Source organism: Saccopteryx leptura, chromosome 7 (assembly GCF_036850995.1).
Source record: "Saccopteryx leptura isolate mSacLep1 chromosome 7, mSacLep1_pri_phased_curated, whole genome shotgun sequence".
NCBI classification, from domain to species: domain Eukaryota; kingdom Metazoa; phylum Chordata; class Mammalia; order Chiroptera; family Emballonuridae; genus Saccopteryx; species Saccopteryx leptura.
The window spans coordinates 41,742,392-41,761,279 of NC_089509.1; the positions used below are offsets into that span (position 1 = coordinate 41,742,392).

The 18,888-nt window shown below is 38.2% G+C and overlaps 1 protein-coding gene across 2 annotated transcripts in view; it reads left to right on the forward strand.

Annotated features, from left to right (window-relative positions):
* Positions 1-18,888, forward strand: part of GPD2 (glycerol-3-phosphate dehydrogenase 2) — a 162,958-nt gene that overhangs the window by 62,674 nt on the left and 81,396 nt on the right. For both annotated transcript variants that reach the window (XM_066345092.1, XM_066345091.1), the window contains exons 4-6: positions 12,933-13,057; positions 14,511-14,608; positions 15,614-15,777. In XM_066345092.1, coding sequence (XP_066201189.1) covers positions 12,933-13,057; positions 14,511-14,608; positions 15,614-15,777 — 387 coding nt within the window. The remainder of the gene's footprint in view (positions 1-12,932; positions 13,058-14,510; positions 14,609-15,613; positions 15,778-18,888) is intronic.

The following is an 18,888-nucleotide window of genomic DNA, read 5'->3' on the forward strand; positions in this document are numbered from 1 at the left end:
AGGGTTACTTTGCTGAGATTAGTAAATATAAATTTGTTGTCTACACAGGATTCGTGTGTGTGTGTGTGTGTGTCTGTCTGTGTGTGTGTATGTGTATGTCTGTTCCCATGTCTGTCTAGTGGTGCTCAGAGTGGAGGCAGTAAATATGCACAATTTGGTAGAATCCAGAATTGAGAACTGACTGGGTGTCAGTGATAGAAGGAGAACATGAGAAGATTCTATGAAGGCAGAGGAAGTAGTTTAAATGGAGACCTAGAGTGGCAGGAGGAGGTAAGGGGAGTTGGAAAGCCAGCTTCCCTGAAAGTGTTAGGGTTGTTGAAGGAGTGTGAATGAAATAATAATAAGCCAACCACTATTAAATGCCTTTTATTCCTTTTGAAAAGTCTCACCTCTGCTCACTTTATGTGCTTTCTAGATATAGCCTTTAAAAAATATAAGATCATACTGTAGCTACTATTTTGTAGTGTTTTCTTTTTAATGAAAGATTCATCACAAGGATGTGGATGTTCTTTTTTTTGTGACAGAGACAAAGAGAGGGACAGATAGGGATAGACAGACAGGAAGGGAGCCAGATGAGAAGCATCAGTTCTTCATTGTGGCACCTTAGTTGTTCATTGATTGCTTTGTCATATGTGCCTTGATGGGGGGTACAGCAGAGCGACTGACCCCCTGCTCAAGCCAGTGACCTTGGGATTTATGCCAGTGACGTTTGGGCTTAAGCCAGTGACCATGGGGTCATGTCTATGGTCCCACGCTCAAGCCAACAACCCCATGTTCAAGCTGGTGAGCCCGTGCTGAAGCCGGATGAGCCCACACTCAAGCCGGTGACTTTAGGGTTTCAAAGCTGGGTTCTCTGCATCCCAGTTTGACGCTCCGTCCACTGCGCCACTGCCTGGTTAGGCTGGATGTTCTTATTAATGATCCTTTGGGTTGTTTCCAGTTCTTTTTTTTTTCTATTTGAGACAATACTGATGGTGAGCCGAGTACTTAGTCAGCTCTGAGACTACAGACTAAGAAGACGTGGCCTTGCCCTCTAGGAGCTTTTACACAATGAATATTTGCTGAATTAACACATTTTTCTCTTTGGGCAGTGAAGGACATTCAGTAGTGATTGGGACATTAACGAGTTAATTAGCAAATGATTGGGGGTAAGGATAGTGATAATAGTTATGATGATGATTTTAGAGAGATAATAGTTCCAGAGTCTGAATGTTGAGCAGACTTTTAATTTGTATAGTTACTAACAGCTAAGAACACAATGTACTTTTAATATCTTTTGGCATATTGATTGTTGTCTTTTAAAATAATTAGCTGAATGTGTTATTTCATATATGTGGAAATATGATGTATAAAAGGGATGGATAAACTTTAGTCTGTAATTCTTTTTTTGTGCCAGTAGCCCTCTGGGGGTAGCTTTTATAATTAAAATGTATAGCAATGCTGAAGTTAATCTATATTTATCCTTTTACTACCATTTCTGATCATATCAGTAGTCCCCTGAAGTGTGAAATAATCATGGGCATTTGGTTAATGAATTGTGCATTGTTGCCGTTCATTCATGGAATTTGCTCTTTTATTATATTTGATGCTTCACTTAACAACAAATTTTGCTTTCTCTGCATTTGATATGTTTTTACCAAATTATTCCTGATTGTATCCATTAATCTTTAGTCACATTTGACAAAAATAAATTACTGTGATCTTTTAAAGTTACCAGTAATAATTAGATTTTTCAGGACATCAAAGTTTTGTGGGAACACTAGATGTTTAAGGGCTTGTATAAAAATGTTTGCACAAGCTTTTTGATAAAATACTATGCCCCAGTATAATTTGGGTAATTGATAAACAAAGAATATACGAGGAAGAGGAAAGAGTCATGAAGTCTTCATAACGAACATTTATTTGCATTCTTAGCACCTGCATTTTCTTGGGAATCAATTTTCATTTCTTTCATTTGGGGATATTATTTTATAAACTTAATATGCACAGTTCTCCCCACATTCTTCTGCATGTCTCTAGGATCAACAGAAATTGTTTCCCCGTTTAACACCTCTGTGTCCAGCGTCTGGGCAGAAGCACAGCCTGGAAGCAGGGTTGTAGGCACTTTGACCCCAACGTGAGCTGAAACGAAGGGGAGCTAATAAATACATTCACTCTCTTAGTGTTCTTTAAGGTGTTTTCTTTCAGTTCTTTTTGTTCTTTTAAGTGACTTTACTTAAGTATCAATGATCACCTACTACAGTTTGGTTTAAAATCTGATTAATAAATGTAACCTTTATGATCTATCCATTCCAAAAAAGACTGCTTCTTGCTGAAGGAAAACATTAATTATTGTTCTCTTGTTTAAAAATGTATGTATACTTTTAGTTTATGACTTGATCTGGCTAGCAATTCCTGAATTCTCACTGCAGTTCCTTCAGTTCTAAGGCAGTATAGCAGTGGTAAAGGACTCAGGTTGTGGACTGGAATCAAATCTTGACTTCATTTACTAACTCCATGACTTACCACAGGTGTCTTAACCTTGCAGAGAGCCTCAGGTTTCTCAGACATAAATGAAGGAATGTAATAAAACTCTTCTGCATAAGTAAAGGTTTGTGAAAAGCAGGAGGTATGTGCATTTCAGGAAAAAAATGGAGAAAAGGGAGAGCTTTGGAAGATAGGGCATTCTGGGAATTAATAGGTTTCCACCCCTCTCACTCCTTCTACTATCACCCTTCTCCCACCATGAGGGAAGAGAATATCTTATTTTCGGACAGTAGAATTGCAGTATATGAGATTTTGCTGGGCACTGCTCATTAGACTAGGTTGCAAATTTCTACTAAAGTTAATCTGGAAATTAGTGATTTTCTTCAGCAGGAGTTGGGGAGGAGGCTAGAGAAACTATGCTAAAGTCTATCTGAAAAAATAAGCCAATGAGATTTACTAGACTAATTTTGAAAAAGAATAATGATAAAAAAATCTATAGATCTATCAAATACTAAAGTGTATTCTAATGCTGCTTTAATTCAAATAGTTTGTTAAAGGTGTAGAGAGAGCAGTGGAATAAAAGTAAGACTTTAAAATTGATATAAATATTTGAAATTTAGAAGATGGTAAAGAGAATATTTCAGATATGTCATTGATGGTTATTAATAAGTGATATTGGAGTATTCACATTCTAAATTTATACACACACACGTATATATTCTGTTTATCATATTCTATGTGGATCAGGGATTTAACAAAATACCATAAAACTTTTAGAAGAAAGTATATGTGAGTTCAAAACACCAATAAAGCCATTTTTCTTTTGGAAAATGCTGCTAAATTTGATTTCATAAAAATGAAAACTTCTCTATAGTAGAAATCAAACAAACGTGATATATTGGGAAATATATAACATATCAGAGAGGTTTTGTGTCATAATTCTTTTCAACTGTTCTTTTATTTCTATTCAGTGAGAGGAGGGGAGGCAGACAGACTCCTGCATGCGCTAGCTACACTGGGATCCACCCAGCAAGTCCACTAGCGGGCTATGCTCTGCCCATCTGGGACCCTTGCTCCGTTGCAACCAGAGCCATTTTTTAGCACCTGAGGCAGAGGCCATGGAGCCATCCTCTGCATTCTGGGCCAACTTGCTCCAACTGAGCTTTGACTGCAGGAGGGAAAAAGAAAGAGAGAAGAGAGAGCGAGAGAGCGAGAGAGAGAGAGAGAGAGAGAGAGAGAGAGAGAGAGAAAGAGAGAGAGAGAGAGAGGTGAGGGAAGTGAGTGGGGGGAGAGGTAGAGATGGTCACTTCTCCTGTGTGTCCTGACCAGGAATTAAACCCAGAACATCCTCACAGCAGGCAGACGCTCTACTGCTGAGCCAACCAGCCAGGGCCAGTAATGAAAAACTTGTAATGCCATCATGATAAAAGTTCTAGCAGGGACTCAACTGTTCTATATTTTCTGTTTTGGTATGTCCATGATAAACTGCGTATACCTGGAATTTTTATGCCTAATAGAATCCACATTTCAATAGATGAATTTAATCCCTTTCCATTTATTTGATTCCACATGGATTTATTGTGTATTTTTTACATTTCATTTTTTGCTTTTTTTCTTTTCCATTCCTTCCTTTGTATTCAATCAATTTTTGTTATCACTTTCTGTTTTTATATCTTGACCTCTGTAGACATAGTTGCTGCCACCATCCAGTCCCATCAGAGACTTTCCCCAGAACCAAAGTGAGTCTTCTACTCTTGTGTTGATGTTGGGCATCCTGTAGACCAGCTGCTGCAGCAGCTGGTGGTGCTTCGGCTCAAGTGCTGCTCCAGGGCTGTTGGTCTTTCTGCCTCTAGGCATGTCCACAGCCTCAGACAGTGGTGAAAAGGAGCCTTTAAGCTTTCACAAGACCTGGTGCCTTTCTGCAGTCTCTTCATTCAAGCGCTTGTCTGGCTTCTTTACTTTCCTTACGGGGAGACACACATTCCTCTTCCCCTTTAGGAACTGAAATCTTGGTTTCCTTTGCCTGTTTCTAGACCCAGACCAGAGCCCAGCAAGACAGAGGCTGTGGGGACTTGAATACTCTGCCCTGAGTTTTTGCTACCTGCTACATTTCTGGTCCATGGAGTGTTTATTTTTGAGTCAACTCGTCCTTAAAAATCACATGTACAAGGGTGGGAAAAATAGGTTTACAGTTGTGAGTATGCAAAACACAAGAGTTAATAAAGCTACTGTAATGATTGTAAGCGCATCTCTTTTTTTTCATGTGAATAACTTGTAAATCTACTTAAAAGGCACCCTTGTATATATGTACTGTATATAATTTTCTCTGTATGTAGAGGAGTTCAAAGCTCAACTTAATGCCATATTGATCAAAATTTTATTTGTAGCAATATTTATAATAACAAAAAAGCCTGACCTGTGGTGGCGCAGTGGATAAAGCACCAACCTGGAACGCTGAGGTTGCCAGTTCGAACCCCGGGCTTACCTGGTCAAGGCACAGATGGGAGTTAATGCTTCCTGCTCTTCCCCCTCCCTTCTCTCTCTCTTTCTCCTCTCTAAAATAAATATAATAACAAAAAATTGGTACTTGGTTTAATAAATTAGGTATATCAGTTATTAAAAAGAAATTTGTAAGTATTACAGAAAAAATGGCTAAAATATATTGTCAGTTGAAAAACAAGTGAGAAAAAACAAAAAGAACATGTGGTGAAGAGTGAGCTTGTTTCTTGTATTTGTGTTTAAAATAAAACAGTATACAAGTTGTATACTTTTATAAGCACAGGAAGTGTCTAGTAAGATACGTGGGACAGTTTTTTGGTTAACATTAATTACATCTGGGTTTGTAAAGAGGAAGCCAGCGATGTATTATTCTCTCTTTTCATCTTGTTTGGGCTTTCCTCCTCTCATTGAACATTAGCTGCGTTTATAATAATAAAGTTAAAAAGTAACTGCAACAATAGTAACTGCCTTATTCCCCTGAAACTATATTATTATAATTAATGTTATGGCTTAATACATTTTTGAGCCCACTTTGTTGTAAGGAAATTAACATATGTTAATGATATGTTCTAATTTAACATAGTTTCTCCATGAGTGGTTTCTCTGCATCCTAATATAAAGATAGAAATAGATATTAAATAATCAATCCGATATTATACAATCTATAAAATGCTAACAGTCCTTGTTAGAAAATACTAGTCCAAATCTTAGGATTCTGACTGGGAGGATTAAAAAGCCAGGATTACTTTGCAGCTTTACAAGAGTATTATATATTAGAGAAATTGATCCTTCATATAAAATGTTCAGCCTTAGGGTTAGTCCCTTTTCTTATTAATGGCGATGGCTTCCTGAAATCCAAAGGTAATTGTCCAAACCTTTTCTGAAGAAAGATAAATTCTCCTTTCATTAAATAATATCATTTTTTTTTCATGAGGCATGTGGTGTTAATACCTATGCTGTTGTTCCCTCGGTCCGCTGATGGTTATTTCATAGGGATTACTCTTTCCTTTCTATTGAATCTTTAAAAATCTCATATCTGACAACTTATTCTAATGAAATAATTAAAGATGTAGAGTTTAAATGAAAATATAATCTTGCAGTTCTATCTGTGAGAGTGAAGGTAGGATATAACCCAAATGTTCAAAAATAGGAAATTGAATAAATAAATAATTGTAAATACTTAATGTAATACTATCTACACATTAAAAAGCCTGACCAGTGGTGGTGTAGTGGATAGAAGTTAACCTAGGACACTGAGGTTCCAGGTTCAAAATCCCAAGGTCACAGGTTTTAGCACAGGCTCACTAGCTTAAGTACAGGGTCGCTGGTTTGAGCGTGGGATCATCTACATCAGGGGTAGTTAACTTTTTTATTCCTACCACCCACTTTTGTATCTCTGTAAGTAGTAAAATTTTCTAATTTCCCACTGGTTCCACAGTAATGGTGATTTATAAAGCAGGGAAGTAACTTTACTTTGTAAAATTTATAAAGCAGAGTTACAGCAAGTTAAAACATATAATAATAATTACTTATCAAGTACTTTATGTTGGATTTTCGCTAAGTTTGGCAGAATAAATCTTTATAAAACAACTATAGTTAAATCTATCTTTTTATTTATACTTTGGTTGCTCTGCTACCACCCACCATGAAAGCTGGAATGCCCACTAGTGGGCGGTAGGGACCAGGTTGGTTACCACTGATCTAAATGATCCCATGGTTGCTGGCTTGAGCCCAAGGTCGCTGACTTGAGCAAGAGGTCAAGGCATCCCAGCCAAGGCATGTATGAGAAGCAATCAATGAACAACTTAAAGCAACATAACTACAAGTTGATGTTTCTCATCTCTCTCTCTTGCTGTCTGTTTTTTTCTCTCTCTCTCTCAAAAGAAGAGAGAGATAATAGAAAAATATTATTGACATGGGAGTTGTTTACAGTAAATAATGTTACATTTAAAAAATGAAAGGAATATATCATATGATCCTAACTTGGAAAAATGTATGTATGCAATCATATTCATGCATAGAAAATGTGAACATTTAAACACCCAAATGTCAACTGTGGTTGTCTTTGAGTGGTGTGATTAAAGGAGAGTTTTATTTTGTTCTCTTTACTTCTCTGCATTTATTATATTGAGCATGTTTTCATGCATAATAAAATAATCAGTAAAAGGTATTAAAATATACTTCTGTTCTGTTTCATGTTGTGAAAGTTAAATGTCATATCATTCCTCCCCTTTGATGATAATTATCCTTCTATATTCATCCAACTTTTTTGTAATTGAAATTTTTTTCAATTACAGTTGACATGCCATATACTAGTTTCAGGTGTACAACATGGTGATTAGACATTTATATATGTATAAGAAGTGATCTATATAACTAGACTTACTAAGGTGATCACTTCATCCAACTGTCCTGATCCATGAATTGGTTCAGATTGAGGTGTTTGGTAGCTAAACAGTCTCGAAATTCCTCAAGTGTAAAGAGCTGTATTTGGCTTACTTCCCTTGCTCCTTGCATACAGTTTTAACTTGCTGAGAGATGGGCTAAAGCTGACTGAAAGGTAGATTTCAAGTTGACTTTATTCTTCTATAATTAATCCTATTATTATTTCACCTAAGAATTTCAGAGGAATATTACACCAGTATTAATACTTCACCACTGTCATGAATTACTGTGAATACCTACTAAATGCAATCAATAATAAAAAAAAAAAAATAAAGTATAATACCATCCTAAATGTTATGATTCATCTTAGCAGTGATAGAGCTTATTGTTTTCCATAAAAACTAAATTTTAAAGGCCCTGGCCGGTTGGCTCAACGGTAGAGCTTCGACCTGGTGTGTGGGGGACCCGGGTTCGATTCCCGGCCAGGGCACATAGGAGAAGCGCCCATTTGCTTCTCCAACACCCCCCCCCCTTCCTCTCTGTCTCTCTCTTCCCCTCCCGCAGCCAAGACTCCATTGGAGCAAAGATGGCCCGGGCGCTGGGGATGGCTCCTTGGCCTCTGTCCCAGGCACTAGAGTGGCTCTGGTCGCGGCAGAGCGACTCCCCGGAGGGGCAGAGCATCGCCCCCTGGTGGGCAGAGCGCCCCCCTGGTGGGCGTGCCGGGTGGATCCCGGTGGGGCGCATGCGGGAGTCTGTCTGACTGTCTCTCCCTGTTTCCAGCTTCAGAAAAATACAAAAACAAAAACAAAAACAAAAACAAAACCCACTAAATTTTAAAAAGAAAAGAAACAAAAACTCTTTATCATAAAAACTTGGAATTAGTTTACTGAATTTCCATAAATGAAGAAAGGCCAGCCCTTCATTGCTGGGCATGTGAGAGGTCATTCTTTCTGCTCTGAGGGAAGGTCTTTTTGAACTTTTCAAATCCAGTCAGGAGTAGTGGCGTGAAGCCTGGGTACCTTATTTTTGACGTCCTTCACATTTAATCATTTTCCCTTAAAACACAAAATGTTAGTATTGAATATTACTTAAATATACTGTTCATTCTCTTTGAGAGATTAAATAGCACCCTCTTTTTACTTCCTTGCTTTATACTTAATGTATCAGAAAACTAAGCTCTTAATTTTAGATCAGTATTTTTCAAATCAGTAATTTTTGAGGGGAGAAAAACATTTGGATTTTTGATAGGTGAGTCAGAGAGGAACATATTAGGTAGCGGTTAATCAGTTAAGGAACGTGTTTTTGAGAGTGAAGGAATGTGTTTTTGAGAGACGATTATAACTTGTAATAATGTCTTGACTTTGTATTGCTTTCCTCCTTTCTTGTTTCATTGCTCTCGTCAACAAAGATGAGAAATTCAGAACATTTAGCATATAGCAGCAGTTGAACATTTTAAAATATTTTCTGTTTCTAGAATATCTATTTTTCTTTTTTTGCAGTTTCAAAAACTTTTGGTAATACTTTGAGGTTACAAGCTACTTTAATATATTAATTAGCTCTAACCCAGGAGACTAACTTTCTATTTGTTTTGCTGTGGAAGGAGCAGTGTTGGTTTGCTCCGGAAATCCTGGCGGGTAGCTTGATAATATGACACGAGAAATAATGGGACAAGTAAAACAGCGTGGTTGGACAGAGAAGCTCATTTTAACTTTTGTTGGTATTCACTAGGGTTTCTCACATATATAATGTGAATAACTTTTTTAAATGTCCAATACTTGCAAAAGCAGTTTTGAGGCTTTAAAGTGTTAGCTCTCACTTAAATACCCTGAAATATCCTCCTGAGATGGCTTGCTAATTCCTAAAGTATATAGTTCCTGCCTCATGCTGTTAGTTTGGGAAAGAAAAAAAATGTATTCTGTTAGCACAAGTCTATAAAATTCTCTCTTCTCATCCCTCTCCGATGCCATCTTCTGCCTCGTAAAGCTGGCATTGTAATTGCCGTGCTCCTGCTTTCGGGCGTGGCCCCTGCATGGTCTCCTGCCGCCTGCTCTTGTCCCCCTCCAGGCCCACCATCAGAGAAATCTTTTATTTTTTGAAAAAAATTTGTTAGTTTTAGTGAGGGGGCTAGGGGGAGAGAGAGAGAGAGACAGGAACATCGATCCATTCCTGTATGTGCCCTCACCAGGGATCAGTCGTGCTTCCGGACGACGCTCCAATCAACCAAGCTATCGGGCCACGGCACATCAGAGGACACTTTTAAAAACATTACTCTGACTTCTCAGCTTTAAGGACTTAGGTGCTTCCCCTGACAGACAGCATAATAGTAATCTTCAAAACAATATACTAAGACCACTAGGGATTTTCAGTTTTATTCCTTTTTAAAAAATGTTAAAAAGATAAACAAGCACACCCTTGTTCTTCTAAATAGACACCTTGTTGTTACTGAGCCCAGTGTTCAAGTGCACGCTCCGTGGCACTGATGCTGGTCTTGTACTTTCTAAGGAAACATTTGCTTCTCAAACCAGTCCATGACTTGCAGCCATGTTCTCATATGCGTTTTCTTCTGAGGAGATCAGACATTACTTGTGAGAAGCAGTGGCTCACAGGACAGGGTCCACATGCCCCAAAGTGGGTGAAAGGGTCCTTTGTGATGTGCCTTTTACCTTTTTTCCATCTGGCTCTACTACACATTGTCCCTTTTACCCTGCACTCCAGCCCCTGAGTAGGGACATGTAGCTCACATATAAGTTGGGCCATTTCAGGCATTTACCTTTCTCTTGCTTAAGCTGATCTTTGCCAGTGATCCCTTCTCCTCTCCTGCACCTGCACCAGCAGATCACACACTCCTCTGTAGACTCAGCCTTTCTTGAAGACCCCATATCCTGGTACAATGAAAAACTCCTGCCTTGGCTGTAGTTCTTGTTCATACAGGGAATTGCATCATCAATAAACAACTCAAAAATTTAGTGGCTTGAAACAACATTTATTATCACAGTTTCAGTGAGTCAGGAATCTGCATGAACTTTCGCTGGTCCTATGGCTCTGAGTCTCTCACAGGACAGGATGCGGTGCTTCCTAGCAAGTCACATGGTTGTTGGCAGGATTCAGTTCCTCGCAGGTTTTTGGACCAAGGCCTCAGTTCCTCATGACCTTTTGACTGAGGGCCTTCTGTGGTTCCCTGGCTGACAGCATGGCAGCTTGCTTCTTCTAAGCAAGCAAAAGAGGGAAAAGAAAACGTTAATCTTTTGTAACAATCACAGAAGTGAAATGCCATCACTCTTACTCTGTTCCATTCATTAGAAGCAAGGCACTAGGTCCAACCCACACACCAATGTAGGGGATTTGATACTAGGACATGGGGATTTCTAGGGATTAAGACGTCTTCTACCACAGCTTGAAGGATACCTTTGGGCAGGCCCAGGTGGGAAGCCGTCAGCTGAACTGGAGGCTGCCTGTCCTTTCTCAATCTTACGTCTCTGCCACTCATGGTATAGGCATCTTGATGCCAGGCCTGTGATTCCAAAGATGAAAGAGCATTGTAGTTTAAATAATCTGGCTCTTAAATGTCATTTGAAAGTCAACTCCCTCATCTGATCTTCAGCTGAAGAGAAATGGTCTGTTTTAGAGCTGGAAGAACTCTCTGTGTTGGACTTACTAAGAAAAAGTGATATAGCTCATCAAGACAGTGCTTTCTTTTTTTAAAAAGTTTCCATTGATTTTGAGAGAGAGAGGAAGGAGGGGAGAGAGAAAGGGAGAGCAAGTGTGAGAGAGAAAAGCATCAACTCGTTCTTCAATTTAGTTCCATTTTAGTTGTACATTCACTGGTTGCTTCTCATGTGCCCTGACTGCGAATTGAACCTGCAACCTCTGAGCACCAGGTCGATTTTCTATCCATTGAGCCACCCGGCCAGGTCTGAGACAGTACATTCTTAAGAGATTACAAATGTAATCTTGACTATACTCTTTTGGGCTTATATCCTGAATTTAATTTCTATCCGGGAGTAAGGGGAGTCCTTTGTATTTTCACATGTGTATCTATAAAACTCGGTTGCATTTTACATGCCTCTCTTTGGGCAGGAAGCTACTTGACCGTTCAGTCTATGTCTAATGCATTTCTGACATCTTCACTTTGCCTGACACTTAAACTCTCAATAATCTTATAAAATATATATACTAACTTGATATATACTTTTGTTTTTTATAATACGTCCAATAATAAATTTACTAAGCACCGAGGGGGTTTTCATAGTTGAGAATTTTATGGATCTTTCCTTGGCATAAATGCTTAAAAGGAGTGACCTGGTCCATGATACCTTTAAGTTCTGTGTTATTTTGCTCGTTAGTTAGAGCATTAGCAGTTATTGCCCTTGAATCAAAGTTCTCTACTTTTTTTCTCCATAGCTTCCAAATATTTTGTCCTTTTGTGTCAAGGGAATTGGCCTGATTTTATGATGACATTTGGCTACGATATTTAAGCTGTAAAAAGTTATGAAAACGACCCTTTGGTATTAAATGTAATAAATGGCTCTGAATTGAATACATGCACAGGTTCTCTTATATGAGCTTTGTGAGCCCAAACTACTCCAGTTACATATTCTCCTTGTAATTGGACTCTATGACATTCTCTCATCCCCCAAGAGTACGGCAGGCCATGAAAATTCCTCATGGCTTGGTGTTGATATATACTTTGGGTCTTTTGAAGTTTTGAATTTCATCTCTAACTAGTATGGGCCTCATAGTACTGCTGGCCCTACCCAACCCTGGAGAGGTAGGGGTGCCCCGGCAAGAAAACGAAACCAAGCTACTTTCATCCCTAAGAGAGTTATTGCAACCCTCAGAGAAAGAGCTGGGGGAGAGGGATGACTTCTGAAACTGACCTTTCTTTGCTCAGCCTCACCTTTACCAAGAATATTGTCTTTTCTTTTCTTGTGATACTCTGTACTGGGTTCGTTTGTTCCAGTTTGTATGTTTCTTTGTAATTCTATATTGTGCCTGGATATCTTAAATTAGACCATGAGCTAGCTCCTCAATATCAGCGGTTAATTTTCTTCTTCTGTTGGGATAAGTTTGGTCTCTCTTTCTATTTTATACCCACTATAACATCATTCTAGACATAAGAGCTGGCATATGTGAGGGTCAGTCTGGATTTATCGACGAGGCGTTAGAGTAGATGGAAGCGTGGGGCTGGACCACACCTGGACTGTTGTAGTGAGGGATGAATGGGAGTGCCAGAAAGATTCGGGGAAATACTGAGTTCATGCTCCTGCGTAGATGGGTGCAGGCTCTCTGTGGACCCTCGAAAAGCACCAGAGTATGTTACTGCCATGAAATTGTACTGTAATATTTTCTAGTTGGGATTCATTCACAGTTTAATATGCTTCTATTCTGCTTTGACTTTTCCCCCAGGAAGAGACTAAAATCTCTTCATTATAATATAGACAGTGTACTGCACTTTGAATACAAATTTATCCATGTTCAGAGTAATTTTTCTTGTGATTGTCTCTACCCTGGAGAAGTGCCTTTAATGAATTACATACAAATTGTGTAATTTAAGAAGTTAATTTGGTTTTCTGGTTACACAGGACTAAAAACAGCCCTTGTAGAAAGAGATGATTTCTCATCAGGGACCAGTAGCAGAAGCACTAAATTGATCCATGGTGGTGTGAGATATCTTCAGAAGGCTATCATGAAGTTGGATTTTGAGCAGGTAATTGTGTATACTGGTTGTTAAACAAAAATTGTGACTATGCTTTTTTCTACCCAATTAAATCAGTTTTTTTTTTTGTTTTTTTTTGGCTTTTAACATTTCTTTCTGTTGGAAATACCTATTTAGTGTATTCTGCTGGAATATCTTTCAGGAGAGGAGAGGTGTGCCAGCTCTTTCCTGTAGTACTGTGTTAATGGGTGACCGGGGCTTTTCTACACAGGCATGTCAAAGTAGCAGATTCACAAAATTACTTTTGGATGTGTTGCCTTTTAATAATTGTAATTCCCTCCCTCCCTCCCTCCCTCCCTCCCTCCCTCCCTCCCTCCCTCCCTCCCTCCCTCCCTCCCTCCCTCCCTCCTGTCCTTCCTTCCTACCTGTCTTCCTCCCTTCCTCCCTTCCTCCTTCTCCTCCTCTTCTTCTTCTTTTCTTTTCTTTTTTTTTTTTTTTTGCCAAAAGGCACTAAATTGCTACTTCCCAAGCAGTTTCCGGGAGCTGTGTTGTAATACGGGGGAGTATTAAATTAATCCTTTTAATTAAAACTGCAATCGTACATTAATCTTGTCACTGACATATTCCTAAAAGAAAGATAATCTGAGTCATGCTTTTCTTATGTCACACTTTATTGTGTCCAGTCTGCCACCATTTGAAAACTGCCAAGGCAGTGTTAAAGATGACATTTCCCAGAGGGGTAAAAAAAAAAAAAAGAAAAAAAAAAAAAAAGAAAAAGAAAAATCAGTTGAACTTCATATCTGCCTTTCATGCATGAAAAACAGCAGCGCTAACTTGACATTGTCACTTGTGAATCTGTCCCCTTTTCCTAGGTGTTTCTTTGACATCATGATGGCTGCGAAGAGCACAGGACTTAGATGACTTGAGATGTGCACCAGTTTACTTACTTGATTTTTATGAGCCTCAGTTTTCTCATTTGTAAAATTAGTATCATATATGTACTATTAATACTGGTTCTTCAGAGAGGCATAATGAGGACCAGAGGAGTGAAGAGATAAGCTTTTTTATGATAATCTACAAAATACAGCTCCTAAGTATCATCTCTGCTCGGGTTAGTGCAGGCAAGAAGGGAATGTTTAGCATGAATTTGAACAATCTGTTATCTGATACATGGGAGAATATTATAGGGGACCAAGAAAAGGGACAATATAGAGAATGCAAGATAAATTGTTATAATAATCTTATAACTCAAGTCAAGAAAATATCTTACACCTGGGAACTCTGACAGCGTGTTTTTCTTCTATGCAAATACAGTTAAGGTTTCAAAAAAATCTTTCAGGCTGACAGCATGATGTATTATTAGAAATTTGATTAGGAGGGAGCCATCCTCGCTCAGAGGTAGAGAGGTTTCTGTGTATCAATCAGTTGGCAGGGTGTCTATTTGCCATTTGAAAATATTATGATCTGTTACTGCCAAACTAATTTTCTCTGTTTTGCTTTTCAGTATAGGATGGTAAAAGAAGCCCTTCACGAGCGCGCCAACCTGCTAGAAATTGCTCCCCATTTATCAGCCCCGTTGCCTATAATGCTGCCAGTTTACAAGTGAGCATTTTGATATCATCTATATACATTTGCTTATCTGAGGTCAATAGAACACAGTTTTAATGGAAATGCTCCCTCTACCTGTATTTCTTAATGTAATTTTAATTATTTCTAATCTTTATTCATTCTCAAATATTGTCCTTTGCTGTATGCAAGTATGGCTTTTCCTAAATTGCTCTCCACTGAACCACCTTCTCTAAAGGCTACATCTTGAAAGCAAAGGAGTTTGTATTCTGTATTTATAATGAGTAGTTTCTTACTTCACTTCCTGACAATCTATAGAGGAGCAGCTACATTTGCTCTGAGGAACATAAGAGGCTCATTTGAAGTCTAAAATGCAGGGCCCAAGTCTGTCCTGCTGCAAAATCCGAGCATCACATGTACCACCTCCAAACCTAAGACATTTTGGGTCATTTTAAATTTGGTAAGTTAACTTTGTTTAGAGGTGTTGGATTTTAAATGATAAAAATCCCATTTTCCTAATATTATTAGAGCTATCCATGCTGTTAATTTAGAATACAGGTAATATGAAAAAGTGGATTATGTAACTGTTATCCATGAGTGGTATGGGGGGGCCTAGAAACAGATTTTGCAATTATCCATATTTTGTCATAGATTGCTTAGGACATCTTAAGCCAGTGATTCTCTCCGCTGGGTATTCATTAGAGTCACCCCAGCCCTCTTTCTAGTTAAGTTAAATCAGTTTCTAGACATGTGAGGCCCAGGCATCTGTATTTATTTTTGATGCTCTCCAGAGAATTCTAATATGCAACCAGGTCAAGAACCATTGTTTTACAGGTGACTCATTTAAAGGCTCACTGATTCATTCACATACATAATTCAGCTCGGCTGCTGTCGATAACAGGGATTCAGTTCTGCTTCATCTGCAGTACTCCTTTAGATATACTTTGCTTTTCTTAAGTGAAAAGTATTTATTAACTTCAAGTGATTCTCTAATGTTACCCAGTTTCTAAAGAACCCTTTCCCCGTGGTTTTATACCATAGGTGGTGGCAGCTGCCTTACTACTGGGTAGGAATCAAGCTCTACGATCTGGTAGCAGGAAGCAATTGCCTGAAAAGCAGTTATGTCCTCAGCAAAGCGAGAGCCCTGGAACATTTCCCTATGCTTCAGAAGGACAAGCTGGTAGGAGCAATTGTCTACTATGATGGTACGTGGTTCCTTTTTTACAAGATACTTGACTCTCACTCATGATTCTTGCAGCATATTCTTAGTGAGATAGTTTTTTGTTCTTAATTTTAATGCTAACTTACAAAAAACACAGTAATAGAGGTGGACACACCCACTCACCATTTTCTTTAACACTGGTTAAAACACTCTCTATAATGTTTTGCTTTTCCTATTGTTTAATTTTACATATTTCTCTTCTTCTTTGATTTCTATATTTGGTCAATTTGCCTCATTATGAATTTGGACCACACCTTCATGTTATTTAATTTGTTATGTGTTTGCCTGTGACTACTTGCCTTATGAATATATTATAATGTTGAAAGGAGCTGAGGATCTGTTAGGTTTCTAGCTGAAACCTCTATTTTCAAGGGGTTATAAACCTAGAGAAAAATGCCCTGGGGCTGAAATTGACATGTTTATATTTTGCACAGGACACAATTCTTAAACATGTAATATATGATGAAGGTAGGGGAACACTGATTTGTTAAACCAAACCCTCAGGTTTTTTTTGCTTCTTTTAAAAGTTGTTTTTAGATGTTTTCTAACAGTGACATTATGTAGTATCCATTTGCCATGTGTTCAATGTTCATTTTGTGTGAACAATATAATTTTGTATACTTTTATTTGAAGGAACTAACAACATAATATATCTTCAGTATATCTCCAGATGGACCACAATACAATATAAAACAAAGCAGTAAAAGCCATTTGGGAAATTTTACTGTAGTTTTAAAGGGTGTGTGGAATTGGAAAATACTCCAAGGATGTTTATTTATAAGGAAATTGATGGACACAGATAATTATACTTGTTCAAAAAGTCTTAGAAGTTTTGTGACACAAAGGACAGCTTAGGCTCTATAGCATAGTGACTTGTTAAATCTTCATTATGTGACCTTTTGTATTTCATGGTAGATATCTGATCTTTTAGTGTCAAGAACTATTTGTCCAGGAGACTTTGATATTTATGTTGTTTCATATCACGGGACATCCTCAAGACCATCGCCACCTTTCCCCCCCAAACTGTTAGTTTCTGAATCAGTTCAGTGGTCTGTTAGGCTTTCATGTAGGATGTAAAATGTGTGTGTGCAGAGGGAACAAGGGGACAAACTCAAATAAATGTCTTAGGAGCAATGATATTAGGGAACTCTTAAGGGTCATTAAAAGCTAGAAAATTCACAGTTGAAAGTGCCTGTCAACATCTGAACACCACAGGAGGGGCACTTAACTACAGTTTTGGTGCCCTTGGTTTACTGTATTTTCTTATGTATAAGAAGCACCGTTTTTGGAAAAATTTGGGGTCTAAAACTGGGTGCATCTTATACAGTGGTTGTAGACATTTTCCTTGCATTTCTCACTTTTTCGCACTTGTTTTTGTGCTCATTGTTGAAGACAGTGATTCGTCATCAGACCCAGATGAGGACAAGCTAATGGATAGGAGTTTTGGCAGTGATGAGGAATTGTATGAATGTTATGATGAATAAAACTTGAGTTCAATATCTTTATGGTAGTACATTTCTTTTCAAATTTCAGGCCCCCAAAATTAAGGTGCATCTTATACATGGGAGCGTCTTATACATGGGGAAATATGGTACATTAAAAGACAACCTTAACTGTGAATTTGCTTTCTTGGCATCAGACCCTTAATAGTTATCCCTTGTAGTTATTGGGTCATTATATTAAAAGAGGGTTGGGTCCGGGTGGAATAAGAAGGCATTCTACAAATAGCAACCTACTCATCCTGACATGGAAGCATTGTGCCCTCTGCCTCTTGTTCCTAATCCCTCCTGTACAAACCCTCTTAAATATGTGGTCATTTTCTCTACTATGTGATGTGTCAAAATTAACTACTTTTATCGTGTGCTTATGTGTTTAGCTTGAATCTGAACACTGTAAGAGGAGAATTAGTGAATATCATATCTGATTATGTTGGTTTGCTTTTATTATGAATTATAGATTCTTACTGTTTCTACATAAGAAAACAAAGGGAAATCTATGTCACATATGCAAAAGAAACCCTATCAGAATCAAGGGGATCAAGAATTTCTTTAATTTAGACATGGCTTTTATATCTTGTTATAGGTTGCAAAATTTTGAGTTTAGAAAAGATTACTGAAATATTTAAAAATAATTATTTAAAAAATTTTTAAATTGACATTTTACAATTTGTTGTAAAATCTTAACTATTATATAGAATGGGGAAAATAATTATATTCTAGTCACTTGCAATAATTTTCTTTTAATCTGGCCCTGGCTGGTTGGCTCAGTGGTAGAGCATTGGCCTGGTGTGTGGGAGTCCCGGGTTCGATTCCCGGCCAGGGCACACAGGAGAAGTGCCCATCTGCTTCTCCACCCCTCCCCCTCTCCTTCCTCTCTGTCTCTCTCTTCCCCTCTCGCAGCCAGGGCTCCGTTGGAGCAAAAGTTGGCCCGGCGCTGAAGATGGCTGTATGGCCTCTGCCTCAGGCGCTAGAATGGCTCTGGTTGCAACAGAGCGACGCCCCAGATGGGCGGAGCATCGCCCCCTGGTGGACGTGCCGGGTGGATCCAGGTCGGGTGCATGCGGAAGTCTGTCTGACTGCCTCCCCGTTTCCAACCTCAGAAAAATACAAAAAAAAAAAAAAAAATTTCTTTTAAAATTTGTTCCAAAATGATATAGACCCAACTTTGTCATTCTTTAGGGGAAGTAAAACAAGAGAGTGACCCAAGTATAGTTCTGTGGTTTCCAAATGTATTCACACACAGGGTAACTTCTGTTCTACATAATGCTGCGATGCACAAATTAAGTATTACCATGGAAATAAGATACAAAAAAGGAGCATCTAGATAAAGGAATTAAATGCAATAAATAAGTACTTAGAAAAAGGAAGGAATGCCTTACCCTTTGACCAAAAAGATAACATCATCATCCCATTACCAAATATTTCAAAGAGGAAAAAATAACTTCTTAAATATTTACTTCTGCGAACAAGTTCTAAACATTGTAATTTATTAGATAAACCTTTCTTAACAAGAAAAATCTATCCTTCATAAATAAACATTATAAGAGTGTAATAACAGTCATCCAACTGATTTAAAAATGCATCTGAGCTTCTTG